This window comes from Chenopodium album, chromosome 9 (assembly GCF_948465745.1).
Source record: "Chenopodium album chromosome 9, dcCheAlbu1.1, whole genome shotgun sequence".
Lineage (NCBI taxonomy): Eukaryota > Viridiplantae > Streptophyta > Magnoliopsida > Caryophyllales > Amaranthaceae > Chenopodium > Chenopodium album.
This window is the reverse complement of record NC_137842.1, coordinates 64,545,380-64,564,128: the sequence shown is the minus strand read 5'-3', so window position 1 is coordinate 64,564,128 and position 18,749 is coordinate 64,545,380. Positions and strand designations below refer to the sequence as shown.

The 18,749-nt window shown below is 34.6% G+C and overlaps 1 protein-coding gene across 1 annotated transcript; it reads left to right on the top strand.

The window, feature by feature from the left end:
- Window positions 1-6,921: 6,921 nt before the first annotated feature.
- LOC145560157 (transcription factor NAI1-like) lies at window positions 6,922-18,493 on the top strand. The gene is made up of 3 exons (XM_081621420.1): window positions 6,922-7,243; window positions 8,464-8,853; window positions 18,188-18,493. The coding sequence occupies exons 1-3, from the start codon at window positions 7,010-7,012 to the stop codon at window positions 18,323-18,325; spliced, it is 762 nt and encodes a 253-aa protein (XP_081477546.1). The 5' UTR covers window positions 6,922-7,009; the 3' UTR covers window positions 18,326-18,493.
- The last annotated feature ends 256 nt before the right edge of the window (window positions 18,494-18,749 follow it).

Genomic DNA, 18,749 nt, shown 5'->3' with positions numbered 1-18,749 from the left:
GTAAGATTTGACGAGTCACAAAATAGCTTAGTACAATGAAAATATGAAATGGTTTCCATGTCTGAAAAATTGAGTGTGAGACACTTGGCTGATTTGCATGAATTGGGAGAGAACCATTGAATGCAAAGAGTAGAAAAGGAAGGAAAAATGTTTTCCAAGCATTGATTAGTCACTAAAGGATTTAACGAATTCATAGTATTGACTATGGTGAAATCTTTCATTGCTAATATTGCTTATATCTATTCAGACTCTTCTAGTGATTTCAACTCTATGTGATATAGTTGATGGAGTTCAAAACACTTTCCTGAAATTGTTCATGAAAGGGAATGAGTATGTGATACACACATTAACGTTTTGAAGAACCATGAAGTCCTAGAAATGCATGTAAGTTTCATAAGTCCATTAGTGGATTGAAATAAGCATCATGGAGCAAAATCTTTGATTTACTAAGTTAATCAAATTGGTTGATAGTCTTATAAATGAAGAAGCTTGTACATACAAGAAGTTTAGTGGGAGCTATGTAGTCTTCTTGGTTTTGTATGTGGATGACATACTTCTTACAAGTTACGATGTTTCCATACTTGAATAGGTCAAGTAATGGCTAATGAATTGTTATTGTATGAAAGACCTTAGCTTGAAGGTTTAAATGAGTACATCTTGGGAATAAAGATTTATTGAGATTGGTCTTGGAAGAGGATTGAACTTGATTGAGAAACTTATATAGATGAGGTTCTCTCTACGTTCAAGCATGAAAACTCCAAAGGAGGTTTCACTCCCATGTGGCATAACACATTGCTTATCAAGACTCAGTGCAAAGCAAAGACTGATGAGATTTAGCGAATGAGTGATATTCCTTATGCAATTACAAAGGATTCGTCATAAAGGCTACGCATTATACTCATTAGATGCATGTATGCAATTTTCAATCGAATTCTGATATGTGATATTGGAAATTATAGAATTAAGAGTTTCCTGAAGTACTTGGAGAAGAACAAAAGGCAACGTCTAAGTATATGGAGATAAACTATCATAAAAGAAAAGGTCGCAAAGTTCATATGGATGAGAATGTCTCAAAATATGTTAACTAAACTATTTCAGAAGCCTAAATATGAAAGTCATATTAGGTTCAATAGAAATTGAACATATTAGATAGTTTTGATTGTGTATTGGACACAGTTGCAAAACTATCAATTGTGTTCTCCCTATGTTTATCAATGTGAAACAAAGTTTCATACTTATTTAATCATGGTTTAGTATTAAATAAAATGTCCAATATATTTTATGAATTTCAATGGGTTTGTCAAATGCGTGATTTGATGAATGAAACCCCATAAGTAAACTGAATTCAAGGAATATTTAAGTTCCTAATCCAAGTCGTTAAACTAGACATAAACGACTTATTAAAAAGGATTAGCATATAAGATTGATTGATAGCGCAGTTTCATGGGCTATGGGAACATAGAGATGTCCAGTCAATTATATGGATTTGTATGGTTGATACAGATCGAACTGACCTACTTAGAAGTTTTGAAAAACTTCGCAATTATGTTAGTGGATTCCTAAGACATGAGTGGAGCACTACTTAGCTCAATGATTAGTGTAACTTTGATGTTATCAAACGCCATGCCGTAATAGGGGGCTATAAAGGCAACATTCGGGTTATACTAAAAGTTGAGTGAGAGTTTTGGTTGCCACAAGATTGAATAGGTCCTCCTATGTTAGATAGGATGGGTGTCTTGGCCTCTTGAAAAGTATGGATTGGAAATGCATGTCCGTGCTCAAATGGATTACTAGATAATCATTTGTTTAGCAATTGAACTCGAATTTCAAGAAATAATTTGAACGCTAGTATGGATGACATAGAGATGTAATCATACTATCAAATTGGACACTAAGAGACTTAAGGAATTTGAAGATTGCACGCTTGTCTCAGACAAGTGGGAGATTGTAGGAAATGTGTCCTCGACTCTCGTGCAATTACTAATATAATATGGATCGTATTATAGAGATAATAAATTCGTTTAGTTGGGTCGTCTTTACGTCTTGCTAGAGACCAATATTGATCATTGAGTTAAACCAATGCCAACTAAATGGATCCTATGAGGTCACACGTTACAGTGTTAGGTCGAACATGAATACCGAGTCCAAAAGTTGGGCTTAGTGAATGACTGGCCATAAGGAGTAAGATAGGAATAAGTCTTGCCCTAATTAGATAATATGATTATATATAATAAAGGGCTTTGGGAAAAATAGAACAGACGTTCATCTCTCACTAAGAAACAACGTAATATTTTTCCCTTCCTCTCTCTCTACAACCGGTTGGAAACTCTCCATAGAAGAGGAGATTAATCTCTCCCGTCCAACTAGCATTGGTGGAGGTTCGATCTACACTTGTGGACCAATATTAGAGGAGCAACAACTGGGGCTCTAATCTCCGCAAGAAGGTAGAAGAAAGCTTGGGAATTCACGCATCAAAGGTTAATTCTAAACTATTATGTGATCCTTTATTTGTATATGCATGAGATCATGTTTAGGTGCGTATGAATGAGATTCATGAAATTCCGCTTAGAGTACCTAAAACCCTACAGGATCTACTTTCGAAATAATTGACAGGTCATGTTTGGTGGCAGCGTTTGAGGGTTTGTTCGGCAAAATATAGCTGTGAAGGTAGCTGTAGCTGTGGAGATAGCTGTGAGCTGTGTATGTAGCTGTTAGCTGTCAACAAGCTGTTAGCTGTGAAGATGAATAATTTAGATATGAGGGTTCGGTAAAGTAGCGGTTGACTAACTGTTACATATACAAATCAACATTTTATTTTTTAAAACTATAGATTAAATTTTCAACAGCTACCTCAAAAGCTACCTCTAATTTCAAAAGCTAATCTTTCTAACTTTTCATAAAAGCTACCTCCACCACTAAAAGCTACCTCCACCACTAAAAGCTACCCTAACCACTACTTTGCCAAACACTCACATTTTTTGTCAAGTAGTGATTTGACTTGGTCAAACCACTAAAAGCTACCTAAAAGCTACTCAAAAGCTAGTGCCGAACACGCCCTGAGCCTTTGATGTAGCGTTTAAGTAACTTTTCTCAAACTTTATGAATAGTAGCGTTTAGAAGTCGCGGGTAGCGTTTGACAAATTTTTATTAATTTTAAAACAATGTTTATATGAATTTTGATATATTTTGGTATTGCAACCGCTACTTTTATCAAACATTCATACTGTCAACCGTTACTTTGACAACTAACCTCTACCCACTACTAATTTGTGATGATCGTTGGCAAGTTACAGTAGCGCATATTTTCGGAGAAGGAAACAGAGCGGCGGATTGGTTGGCCAACTACGGAGTCGTTCAGGACTCTCAATTGGAAGTCTTTAGTAACGAAGTACCGGTTCCCCACACAACTCCTTCCCCCCCCCCCCCCCCTCCCCTCCACTAGAACCCAAAACCCCTAAATTAAACCGAACTCGAAATCCAAATCCTAACGGATCGAGGGTGGTATAGGCTATAAGATTTAGTGTTTGGGTCAAGATTTTTAAGTTTGGGGGGCGTCGGCTTGCGGTGGAAAAAGGGGAGGGGCACTAGTAGAAAAAAGGAGATTGGCACCGGTTCAAAACCCCTCAATGCCACCGGTTTTGAACCGTTGCGTATTTGAGGGATGCCAATAATCATATGAAAAGCCACCGGTTCAAAACCGGTGGGAATACTTGTTATTGGCACCGGTTAAAAGGTGCCAAAAATACTGAACTGATTGGAGCTGAGCTGAACTGATTGGAGCTGAACTGAACTGATTGGAACTGAACTGAACTGAGCTGAAATGGATAGTTTATGAGAGAGGCCGAGTGAAATTAGGAGCTGAACTGAACTGAACTTATCAGAGCTAAACTGAACTGAACTGAACTGATTGGAGCTGAACTGAATCGAACTAAACTGATTGGAGCTTAACTGAACTAAACTGAAATTAAGTAAATGTGAACAGGGCCTAACTCTCATCCCCAAATCCATTCAACTACAATAGAGTTTCATTGGGAACAATTTGTTGAATAACAGTGCGCCTTGTGTGCGGCTGGCCACACCATGTGACCACTTATAAAAGAACACTGAACATAGTAACCCCTCTAACACTGATCCGGCAACCCTTGTAATACTAACCAAGTAACCCCTAGGTAACCTCTATAATATTGACGAAGTAACTCCTGTAAAACTAAACGAGTAACGCCTATAACACTAACGAAGTAACCCTCATAATGAATGGCCACACCGTGTGGCCAGCCACATATAAGACTTTGTGAATTGCGATCTCCATCATATATTCATATTCCAAATTCTTATTTTTCAATAATTGAAACTGGCACAATTAGTAAGTCGACTTGTCATGGCGTAATGCATATGACCATTTTATCGAGTTATAAAATTGTCTTATCCATGAAAAGATTTTCAAAATATACTGTTTCCCCCAATCTATTTTTTTTATAATAATATACAACCAACAAGTTGGTAATAGTAGAATATAATTAAAAAAAAGTGTCTCTCACAATTTTTAATTAATTATTTACTAATTACTACAACGTATTATATTGATTATTTGTTATGAAACCCAATTGAAGAAGTCAATATTTGCTACTTCAGATATTAGAAGTAAGCAAGTAATCAAAGTCTAAGCAAATTGAAGAGGACGTAGAAGATCTCACATAATCTTCTATACCCCATTCGTCTGTTAGAAGATAAGCACTTTCCAAATTGACATTTTTGTAAAATAATAATTAACCCATCCAACCTGTATGTGACTGTCCATCATTATTGTTCAAGTATACTTCATTCTATGATTAAAGCATGATTATCTACTCGGCCCTGTGAAATAATGTTTTAATAAGCCCACATTATTGTTTTTATTTTTAATTTGATCGAAGCTAAATTGAGTAAATGCGCATCTTAATATATAGTCTCATGTAATAGAGGTTATTAGACATACATGTATCATTATTACTAAAAATAAATGTGAATTGCTAGATTCCTTTCTAGAAGTAGTAAGAGTTACGAGTAATATTTATTTAATCATGCATGTCTACCTATCAATTCCCAATAAAATACAGTATACAATCAATCTAATCTAATATATTATATACTCCGTAGTTTTTTCCCGAGTTTTTAGAGAGCCATGTAGGATTTAATTTTTTCAGCGCGCCACGTAGGATAATAAATTTTAATGGTAGCGAATTAAATACGAGATTATTAATTTCTTTTAGAATTAAATAATTTAAATGACATGTAAGCAAAATTGGCGAATGAGATTTCCCAGTTTAAATTAATTAAATATAAAATATTATCTTTTTATGTCAGGAATTTTATCTAAATATATACTTCCTCCGTTCTTTTTTAATTTTATTGCACCATAAAGGATTTCACGCTTGTCAATGCATTACTTTAGCTATTAATATCTTCAATATACTTTTGTAAAAATTATAAAAATTTGATATTTGAAAAGTAGAGTTCGATATGAATCTAACTAGATCTCACATGACTATATTTTTCCTAATGTATAAATCACAAATGACGGTCAAAGAAGATTAAGTGAATAGTGTAAAAGTCCTATATATATATATGAATTATTTTTAAAATGTCAAACAAACCGTGTATCGCACGGACTTCATCTAGTAATATGTAATTACCATATATATACTGAGTACCTTGAAATCTTGCATATCTTAATAGAAAATGTTTTTTTTTTTTTTTTTTTAAGATCTATAAATTATATCATACGGGTACGTACAATTCAACATTAATAACTTGTACACCCTTTACATCACTAAAATAGGTTGTAACTGTAGGGGTCAAGATTAGACAAGGGGCAATAATCCAATATCACATATATAATATATCAGATCAAGTATTAAGATATTAAGTCAACGTTGAAAATTAGAATATTTACGTTGAAAATAGGTAAATATTTATGTAGATGGTAATTAATAGTTGCGGTAGTAGGTAATTATTTCAAGTAAATGAGAATAGTTGCATTATAAATGGGTATGTGTGAGGGGAAATGCGTAATAAAAAAATCAACATAAATTTAGAAAATAATTGAAAAGTAATTATTAAAAGGGAACGCATGTATAAAATAACAAACATAACCATCTTTAAGAGCGGATAGAGTCGCAAATTAAACCTCGACCTGGCTGATCGAAAATCCTTTTTTCGTCGGGTTTAGTTGCTTCAAGAGAAATTTTGAAGTGATGATTGGGTGATATTAATCATTTGATAATGAGAAGAATACAAAGTATCATTTTGGCTAGCTTTTTCTTTTTTTTTTTTTTTTTTTTTTTTGGAATTGGCTAGCTTTTTCAGACAAATTAAGTTCATATTAGTGAAAAAAAAATTAGATAATACAAAATAAGTTCAAATAAAATGAGTTTAATTATAAAAGTAAAATTAAAACTTATTTTCATTATATTCAAACAAAATCACACATACCTAATATAAACTGAACTAAACGGACCGTAATTACATTTCACGTGATTAGAATCAAAAGAAGCATACAAATATACAATCAATTCAAATTTCCCTTTTTTTTTTAATAACTACTAAAATTTCTTTGTACCCCATGCCTTTCCTATAATATACTCAATATTTATATAAAATAAAATCACAGTTGTGAAGGGTCATGCAAAGACGACTTTCTTCAGACACGTTAGTAAGTAGTAACCCACATGTTTTATTTATTTATTCGCTACAATTTAATATTCAATTCAAATCTGAGTGCTTTAAGTTTATAAATACTACGTATAAAGTAAAGCATCCACTAATTCTTCATTTCCATTCAACAACTCAATTTGGCAAACCGGCGTCCTTTTCAAGGTAAAGCATCAACATTATTGTACATTTATCCTTAGAAATTTTAAATTGCATCACTATTGTTGCATTTGAATTTGAAGATATTTTTCAAACGCCGGATGTGATCTTTGACACTAATAATCCGGCCTTAATTAAAGGTAATAATTTTAAGTCTGTTATGGAGGTGACGAATAAGATCACACCGAATATTGATCGTAGTTGGAGCTCATCTGGACAACTCATATGTTTTGGGAGCTCGACGAACTTTAAAACTACTAATCCTAAACTTAGCAATGGAAGCAAGAAGGCTGGGTTAGCTACGAATGAGCATGTAGTTGCGGAGAGGAAGCGAAGGGAAAAGATGACTCAAGGGTTTATTGCTCTCTCAGCCCTAATACCTGGTCTCAAGAAGGTACATATACCAAACTAGTTTTTTTTTTTTTTTTTGGACATAAGCTTAAATTAAAGCAGATTACATATAATTATTAAAAGACAAAAGAGTATTGCCAGCTATACTACTGTAATTATTATGACTAAGTAAATATAGGTGAGCGTAAGTTTAATCTAATCACCACTTCAACTATATATTATACACCCATCATTTATAACTAGAAGATGTTTAGATTTTTTTTCTCTTATAGCCTGTAGAATTACAGTTGTTGCATTTTAGGCTAATTTCTCGTTTACTAACCACCTATTCTCATGTTATAAACTTCGTTAATTATTGCAACTCTAACGAGAGAAAATGTCCCATTTTATACTTTTGTAAAAATACATGTTCATAAAAAGAAAAAAAAAAAAAAAAAAAAAAAAGAAAATTTCCAAGAAAATTATACAAAAGCTAGATATGACATATAATAAACCAATGGATTTATGTATATATTTCATTCATTAATTGTCTTTCTTTTTTTTTAAAAAAAAAAAAAAAAAAAAAAAAAAAAGAAATTCATTAGTTGACCTTGGATAAATGTAATATATGCATGGTCATTATACATACCCTAAGTAGTGTTTTTATAAATATTGGGGTATAGACGTATAGTACACTGTACACTGCAAATAGCCCCCCTAATCCCCAGCATTTTTCCATGTTTCTTATTTTTGTAATAATAATAATTACCACACGGTTATCGACTCATCGGTGTATATCCTTTTGTAGGCAATAAGTAATTAATGGTAGAAATACATATGTGATATATATGTATATGATATATATGTATTATGTAGTGAACCTTCATCTCCAATTCAACCATAACCTCTTATATGTTTGTATGCATATATTTCACTTACAATAATATACAAGTACCATTTAAGTGACTATGGCCCTGTTCTCATCAGATTATTTTCAGTTCAGTTGAGCTCTAATAAGTTCAGTTCAGTTCAACTCATAATTTCCTTCTCTCATAAAATATTCATTTCAGCTCAGTTCAGTTCAGCCCAATTCAGTCAATGAGAATAGGCTCTATGTACTTGTCTTTCTCACTCAAATACACTTCCCTTCTCATTAGATCTCCATAATTAAGGTTAACCGATATATTTTCATTTAATTAAAATCAGTTATATCGGCGTACCATTCAAAAAATAAATACTTCAATTTGAATGATAAATAATGTATTGTATTGCTAAACAATGCAGACGGACAAGGCATCTATCTTGGCTGAAACAACTGAATACCTAAAACAACTTGAAGAAAGAGCCAAAGTTTTGGAAGAGCAGACATCAAAGAGGACAATGGAGTCGGTTTGTCTTGTTAAGAAGAAACAAAGGCATACTTTAAATGATAATTCTGCAACTTCTTATTCAAATGATCATCAATACTCCAACAAAACTATAAATTTTGATGATAACTTGGAAATTGAAGCCAAGGTTTTAAACAACAATATCCTTATTAGGGTTCACTCTCTTAAGGTTCAAGGCCTTATTCAAAAGATTATTGAGGAAATTGGAACCCTTAATATGACCCCATTAAACTACCAAACCATGCCATTTGGAAGCTATGCCATTATTGTGACAATTGTTGCTAAGGTATGTTCATTTTTATTTTATCAATTTCGCCATTCTTATGTTTGTCTCAATGGATTTATTGTTATAATGGTTATGATACATGTAGCTATAAAATAATTAATTATTATAATGGTTATGATATACTTGGTATATACTTGGTATATAGCTATAAAAGATACATACAAATTCTGAACTAAAGTTATAAAATACTTCTAAGATCTAATCCTATTAATTTAGAAAATTTATGATAGAACTATGCATTGATAAATATCATTAATTACATATTTGATATATGCTTTAGTTTTTATATTTATGTTTTTATATTCGGCCATTAGCCGCATATATCATATTATATAATAATGATGAATTATTTGAATGAGGTTTGAGTACAGCTTGGCTATGTTACGTTCAGTTTAATCAAATTAGAAAAATTCAAATCAAATCAGATTCGATGAACACATCATAGCTTGAACAAGTTAGGAGGACCAAATAATTTCGCAATAAGCAATGATTTAAAAAAAAAGGGGGGTAAAAAATAGATAAGTGGAGTTAGTGGGAGTGCCATTAAATTAGATTATTTATTAAGAGGTTACAAGTTTACAACGTGTAAATAATTACTCATAAAAGGAAATATTCTACTCCTATATACGGAGTAATATATAAACATTGATTAATGGACTAAAATGGAAGCATTCGATCTAGTGATTGTACGTACGGGAGGGAACTACGGATCGAAATTATTAACCACATGCACTTAAACATTGGACAGTTATTTCATCCTAATTTTCAACTTAAAATAATTTTTTCCTAAAACACCCTACTTATCCATGAATGAATATTGAATAATGTATAATGTTCCATAATTTTCCAGAGATTAGAACGTACTATCAAGTATCAACTTTTCTCAAAAAAAAAAAAGTATCAAGTATCAACAATAATTTTTCTCAAAAAAAAAAAAAAAGTATCAACAATAATTAAACTTGATCTATGAAATAAAGAGATAAGAGCCTTGCATACATTTTGACCTCTTCAACTGTGAACATGGCTATTTATAATAAATACGGAGTAATCACTATAATTTACCTCTGACTTTAAAAAACACGTAATCCCTGACCAAATAAATAACCTTAGAATAAGTAACCCCCATCAAACCAACCCCTGACTGAACGAGTAACCCCCTACAAGTAACCCCTAACCGAACAAGTAACTCCCTACAAGTAACCTCCGACCAAACGAGTTCCTCCTACAAGTAACTCTTGTCATACAGTATGGCTAACCACGTATAAAAAAATGTGATAAAACTTTGAAAAAAAAAATGTACTCCATAAGTATCTTTGTTATACCTATAATTTAAGGTACAATATAACTCTTGAACTCATGTTGTCTAAACTTTGAACATCTGAACTGCCATTGCCAATCTATGGAGTACATTCGTAAATTCTTCCTAATTTCCTATGCTAAATACCAAAATTCTACTCCGTAGTCCGTAGTACTAATGTTTTACATTGTGTCAAGAATGTGAATCCTTTATTTGCATTATGTGTAAACTTGGTATTTATACAACCTAAAGTAAGGGCCTTAACATAGCCCGACTAAATACAATATATATACGGGCCTAGCTTAACACCCCCCCTCAAGGTGGAGCATGCAAATCACAAATGCCCAACTTGCCAAGTAAATACAAAAATTGTTGCTTGCTTAATGCCTTAGTGAAGATGTCCGCTAGTTGATCCGTTGTCTTGACATATGACGGTCTAATAATCCCCTCCTGAATAGCATCCCGAACATAATGACAATCAACCTCAATATGCTTAGTACGCTCATGAAAGACCGGATTCTGCGCAATATACAACGCTGACTGACTATCACAAAATAAACTCATCGCTTGCGGATGTGAAACTCCTAAACTATCAAGAAGACCCTTCAACCATTTCAACTCATCAGTGGCCTTAGACATCGTACGATACTCGGATTCTGCAGAAGATTTAGCAACGGTATCCTGCTTCTTTGTTTTCCAAGAAATAGGAGAATTTCCAAGAAACATCAAATAGCCTGTAATCGATCGTCTCGTAAGAGGACAACTAGCCCAATCCGCGTCACACCATCCTGTCAAATGTAAGTCACAATCTGATGTCAAAAGAATTCCCTGACCCGGACAACCCTTCAAGTAGCGCACCGTACGAAGAGCTGCCTCCCAGTGATCTTGACGAGGGTGATGCATAAATTGTGACAAAATATGAACTGCGTATGCCAAATCTGGTCTAGTAAAAGACAAATAGATCAAACGACCCACAAGGCGCCGATACATCTCGGGATCTGCAATAGGAGGTGCATCTGATTTTGCCAATGTGTGGTTTTGCTCAATTGGAGTACCTGCCGGACGTGCCCCTAATAAACCACACTCTGCAATAATATCAAGCGTATATTTCCGTTGGCACAAAAATATGCCTTCCGGACTACGAGCAACCTCAACACCAAGGAAATATTTCAACACACCCAAATCTTTCATATGAAAGCAATCACTCAAATACGCCCTAAAATCAGAAATCACAGAAGCAGAGTTGCCAGAAATCAATAAATCATCAACATACACCAGAACACTAAGATGGACATTCCCTTGATTCAGAGTAAACAGAGAATAATCAGAATATGACTGTTTAAAGCCATACCATTTGAGAGATCCTGCAAGTTTGGCAAACCAACAGCGGGGTGCCTGTCGTAGACCATAAAGTGATTTCTGAAGACGAAAGACCATTCCTGGTTTGCTACCATGAAACCCAGGAGGTGGCTTCATATATACCTCCTCATCAAGATCACCATGAAGAAAGGCGTTATGAACATCCATTTGATGCAATTCCCAATTTTTCGCTGCAGCAACCGCTAAGAAAGTCCGAACGGTAACCATTTTAGCCACAGGAGCAAACGTCTCATTATAATCAATGCCCTCAACCTGATGATTGCCAAAGATGAACAGACGAGCCTTTAATCGTTCAACTGTACCATCAGAATTGTACTTGATTTTATAGACCCATCTGCATCCAAGAGCCTTCTTCCCGGGAGGTAAATGAGTCATTACCCAAGTTTGATTATCTTCCAATGCTGCAATTTCGTTCTGCATTGCTTCTCTCCATCCTGCATCTGTCATAGCCTCTTTAAAATTACGGGGTTCAGTTCCTGCAATCACAGCTGCAAGAAATATACGGTGTCGCAGGGAAAAATTTTCACAATTCACATAATGTGCTATAGGATAGAGAGTACCTGAGGAGCATGGAGAAGGTGAACTAGGAGGACTCGTTGCTTGTACAGTATGTGCCACATAATCTTTGTGCCAACCCGGTGCACGACGCACACGACCCCCACGATCAAGATCAAGGACGGTGCCATCCCCCTCCACGCTAGCAGCTGCCCCACCTTGCCCAAGGGAGCTGCCAGCATCAGCGCTGCTGTCCAAAGCAGACGCTGCAGTGCTGCTGCTGCCCAAGGCAGCCCCTGCCGCAGGCTGGCTGCGGTCACTGCCACCTGCCGCAGGGTGGCTGCGGACACCACTGCCAGAAATTGCAGCAGCAGCAGTGTCGTGTTCACCACTGCCAGAAGATGCAGCAGCAGCAGTCCCGTGTGCACCCTCGGCAGTGTGCTCGGACTGCTGCTCACGGCTCACTTCACTCACCTCCAAAACCGCCTCCAAGTCATCCAAAAAATCAAAATCAACTCCCACATTATCCATATTCAAAGTATTCATGTCCACATTATTGTCGGAGCCAACATTCAAGTTTTTGTCGCTAGCAAAAGGGAATTCATTCTCATAAAATATCACATCACGAGACACAAAAATCTCACCCGTCTCAAGGTCGTATAATTTCCACCCCTTTTTACCGTGAGGGTAGCCTAGAAAAACACACTTTCGACTTCTAGGTGCAAATTTATCTCCCTTGGATTTTTGGTTATGGGCAAAGCAAAGAGAACCAAAAATACGCAACGCATCAAGGCTAGGTTCTCTATCAAATAAAATTTCAAATGGTGTTTTATTTTGTAGTAAACGGGAAGGTGTACGATTAATCAAATAAACCGCCCCAAGAACACACTCACCCCAAAAACCAATAGGTAAATTCCCTTGAAACATCAAAGCACGAGCCACATTCAATATATGTTGATGTTTTCGCTCAACACGGCCATTTTGTTGAGGTGTCCCAACACATGAAGTTTGAAAAATAATGCCATGTTCATTGAAATACGGAAGCATACAATTGAATTCAGTACCATTATCACTTCTCACCAATTTAACAGTCTTTTCAAACTGACGCTCAATCATAGCAAAAAATGATAAAAATGCGGAATAAACTTCAGTTTTGGAATTCAACAAATAAACCCAAACACCCCTTGAGAAATCATCAACTAATGTCAAAAAATAATGTGCACCACAAGTAGAAGGAGTTTTATACGACCCCCACAAATCACAATGAATTAATTCAAAAAGTCTACTAGCCTTGCTATCACTATTAGGAAAATTGGCCCTAGATTGTTTAGCTTGAGGACACACATCACAAGCGTTATTCAAATGTTTCAGAGTAGTACTATTACTAATAGGAGGAACTAACTTGAGAACTCTATCCGACGGATGCCCAAGTCTTCTATGCCATAACTCGAACACTGACATTTCTGGAACTTGCACCGCACATACTGTAGGAATTCGCCGAAAATAATAGAGTCCGTCCTTCCGTTCACCGGCTCCAATCAGGCTCCCCGAATGTTGGTCCTGTATAGCACATAACGAATTAGTGAAACGAACAAAACAACTAGAATCATCAATCATTTTAGACACCGATATTAAATTGCATTGTAATTTAGGAACAAATAAAACATGCTCCAAAATCAAATCATCGGACAAACGAACACGGCCCTCTTTCACGGCCACTGCTTGTTCACCATTAGGAAGACCCACGGGACATGGAGAAATGGAACACACATCCACCAAACAAGAATCGGACCCGGTGACATGATGAGACGCTCCCGTATCAATTATCCAAGAGGAGAACGGCTCACCTTGCAGACGGTCTTGGTTATGATTATTAACCATGTTTAACAAAACCCGAACATCCTCGGGTTTAAGGTCAGCCACGGACAGAGCATCACCTGCAGTGAGAGCGTGAGCTCGGGCAGCAGGGGAAGCGGCAGCAGCAGGGGAAGACGCAGCAGCAGCAGGGGGCTTCGATGGTGCAGCAGCAGGGGACTTCGAAGGCTGACGAGAGCTAGTCCCTTTCCCAGAATTTCTCTTCAATTCAAACCACCATTCGGGATAGCCGTGAAGTTCAAAACATCCCTCATTATCATGACCAGATTTTCGGCAGTGAGAGCAATAGAGTTTGGTCTTGTCTCGACGATCAAAGTTCCCCTTCGAACGTGCAGGAGGAACGGCAAACACATGTGCCTCCTTTGCTTGAGCAGCCTCGACTCTCCCTCTTGCGATTCCACGAGACTCTTCCTCCTGGAGGAGAGCTTGATAGGCACGGTCCAAATCAACCTCGGGTTGTTGCGAGAGCAAATTAGTCCTCACCAACGCATATAGATCATCATCAATACCAATCAAAAATTGGTGCAAGACCTCCTCTGCCCTATCAGTCGCATATTTCCCCGCAACACCACACGTACATTGACCACATTCGCAGCCATGAAGGGGTTTAAGTCGCGTGAGCTCCTCAAACAGCCCTGTTAATTGCGTATAGTATTCTTCAACAGACATACCCTTAGTTTGCTTGCAATTGGTGATTTTTGCTCTTAATTGTTGAAGCCTAGGACCACTAGAGACACAAAAACGTTTTTCCAAATAATCCCATAAGTTTTTCGCCTCATCAAAGTAAGGAATGGTCGCTGCAAGTTTCGGGTCCATGGAGCGCAATAGCCATGAAACCAACATCGAATTCACAGTCTCCCAATCTAGGAGTTTCTTCTTCTCAGTTGGCTTTGTGACGGTTCCATCAACAAAGACAAATTTTCGGCGCGATTTCAAAGACAACGTGATTGCCCTTGACCACGATAGGTAATTATCATTCTTCAAGATTACGTGAGTAATCAGATTTCCGGGTTGATCACCCGCACCTAGGTAGAACGGAGATGATGGATCAAGCTTGCCATCGTCCGCCATGGTGAAATTCAATCGACAGTAAGCAAAGGAAATTTTTTTTTCAGTTTTTAGGGTTTATTTGGCCTGATACCATGTCAAGAATGTGAATCCTTTATTTGCATTATGTGTAAACTTGGTATTTATACAACCTAAAGTAAGGGCCTTAACATAGCCCGACTAAATACAATATATATACGGGCCTAGCTTAACACATTGTCTTACATATTTTAGAAGTTTCACACATACACATGTATTGCACATTTGCACGTATAAAGGGATCGAACTCAGCTTAAATTAATTACGACCCTTAAATCTATACATATTATACGTAATCATTTTCTTTTTGTCGAGGTGTATTGATACGGAGTATTATTTAAAAATTAACAATTTGTTAACATGAATTTCAGGCGAGTGATGATTTTAGCATGACCTCGGAGGGTTTGGCAAAACACTTGGGAAGTGCTCTCCAAAATATCATATCCCAAAATGTTTAAATAAGAAATACTCCGTACCAAAACACATGGCATATTGTCGTTTTGAAGTCTCTTCCCGAGTACTCGCCCATGCATATTTATTACTAAGCTTTGATTTTTTTCAGGAAAAATAAATGTAATTTGAAGACTATTTGACCTCATTATGGAACTCTGTAATTTTCTTGTTTATGCAATGAGTCCCATCAATATGTGGTTGGTGTAGGTGGATGCACGAAATCCGCATTGTGCATCCGCTCCAAAACTATAAAAATGTGGAATGTACATGCAGGTATATTCTAATGTACATGGGCATATAAAAAAACATAGCGTTCATTTATAATATACATGGACATATATATAATAATATAAAAGAACATACTCCCTCCATCCCTATTTTACATTTCTATTTGTAAAATTACACGGGAGTTACGGAACTTGGAATAAAACAAAGAACAATAAAACAAATTACAATGGGAATTACAAGACATTAATTGATGTTTTTGAGTAAAACAAAGATAGAATAATATTTAATGATGTACATGTCATCAATCATTTGAAAATAAAAAGGACCAATCATATTTATCTAAATTGATGCACAAGGATTTTGAATTTTTTAAAGGATGAATAAAGGAGTAGTGAGAAAATAAGAGTGAGAAAATAGAGAAAGCATTAATTACAAAACAGAAAAATAGGGATAATTTGGGATATTTATTAAAAAATTTACTTACTAAAAAAGGAAAGTAGGAATGTAAATTTGAAATACCCAAAAAGGAAAGCAAGAATGTAAAAAAGGGACGGAGGGAGTAGTGTTCATTTATAATGTACACGAGATTTTTGTGAAATAGATTAATAGAACTGTTATTATTTTTTTTACCATACATTAATTACAAATCATTTCATTTTTTATTTACTAAAAGTTCACTTTCTCTCTACAAACAAAACTTCAAACCCATATAAATTCCTCGAACCTCAAGCAAAATTTTAAGAAATTCGAAATTTTGAATCCAAAATTGTTCAAGATGACAAATAAAAACAAAAGGTAAGACCAGATTCGACATTCATACTTGTTTATTTTGAGTTTGAGTGTTTGTTTTTTTTATAAATTTGGCTGAAAATTGTAATTCTTGGTTTTATGGAGAATTACTTTGCGATTTATGATTTTGTAGTTGCAATGAGAAATAAAATGATTAATGTTGTCTATGACTAACAACTTAAGGGTGTCACAGACTCATGGTCATTCTTCTTATTTATGTTATTGTCAACAAGATGTTCTTTTATTTCAATATTTGGTTTAAGCAACCAAGGGACAGATAGAAGGATTGTCCATATATATATGTATAAATATAGGCTATTATTAGCTTAAAGGGTAGAGCAATGTACAATATTGTACATGGTGTGGGTTCAGGTACCACATAGCCTAAGCTACAACAATGCTTGTATGTTGCTATCATTGATAAGTTGTGTTTTGGTCATTGTATAGCTTGTTAGCATCAAAGTGCATAAATAACTATTTAGCTATTATTATCCTATATTGTAGTATAATGAAGATAACATATGGTGATAATAAGATACTCAAATTTTATTAATAAAATTGTCTTTTTACATAATACAACCAATAGCTAGCCTATGTAGGATTTGAACCTACTGTGAAAGTACACAGTGCTCGACCATTTGAGCTAATAGGCATAACAACACATTAGTTACTACCTTCGTTTTTTATTAGTTGCAATTTTGAAATATTTTATATCTCGCAAATAATACCCCAAAGTTGCAACTAAAAAAATCGAAGGTAGTATAATAAAAAGGGTAACATTTAAGCATTATATTGACAATCCATTCTATCAATTGTTATCTCCACGCTGAGTCAATATATGCTATGAACAAAGGGAATAGATGAAGATTGAAACTTTGAAAGTAGTCTAGCATAATATTATCACGAGTTTTAATTACTTCATTCATTCCTCTGTTTTTTTTTTTTTTTTTTTTTATAGTTGCAACACTTTTCTTTTCACGCTTGCCGATGTATATTTTCAATCGTTAATATCTTTAGTTACCAATAATATGTAAAAATTATAAACCTTAGATATTAAAATTGTATAAGTCAAGATGAATCTAACAAGATCCCATATGAATATATTTTTACTTAAGTATAAATCGTTAAATCTAGTCAAAGTGAGACAGATAAGTAGTGTAAAAGTTAAACTGTTGCAACTATAAAAAAAAAAAAAAAATTGGAGGAAGTGTATGCTAATTTAAGAAGGTATTTATATGGAGGAAAAAAAAAGGTCACTAGGTATTAAAAAGGGTAACTTTCATATGGTAATTTAATGTAGCTAAGGGTGACTATGCTTTTTAAAACGGTAAGTACAACAAATAGTTCAATTACTATATTTTAAGAAGGGTGACTTTATGAGACGAAAGGGTCACTATATAGTGTTACACAAATACCACTATGTCTGTTGTCAAAAAAAAAAAAAAAAAAAAAAAAAAAAACCACTATGTCAAAATTAAGGACTATATGTTAATTAATGGTAAGAAACTGACAATACAGGGCTATTAAATAAAGATTATTACTATTTAGAAATAAAGATCACTATATTATATATAAAAAAAAAAAAAAAAAAGTCACTATTCCTAAAATTATACTCCGTATAACTCAAAATTAAAGTTACTATGTCAATCATAAAAGACACTATATCATAATAATCAGTATTTTAAAGATTTGAGCGTTTTATTTTCTTGATTTCTTATCTGTTGATCACAGGAAACCTTGAAACAAGGGAATGTGAACAAGAAAGCTTTAACAACAAAAGGTAGCCTTTGGTGTAGAGCAAGCTACCAGTTATATATATTTCACAAACCAACAAGCTTAGAGAAGGAGGCTTTGGGTCTCTGTTTATAAGGTATCAGAATACTCATCTGTTTGCTTTATTACTTGTTTTTTTTGAAAAGGCGCTATACTACTACTAAAGGTAACTATTCCGTGTATTACTTAAAACTAGTTTTGCATGTCTCCAACTACTGTAACCCTATTTAATTTTCAATCAACATAAATTACATAGAATTGATTACAAATAATACGAAATAATACCTAAATGCCTAATTTAATTTTCCAAACAAACAATTGCAATTGCATAATCGCTTAATTTGCACAATTTGATCATAATCAAATAGATTATCAGTAATTTTTATAATTCTAATACCTTCGTAGTCGCTTTCAATTTGAGCTTCATCGTTTAGATCGAAATTGATGACATTAATATTGAAGTTTTCTATAGTGTCATGCATATTTCGATTTAGATCAGTTTCAATTGATTGTATAGAAG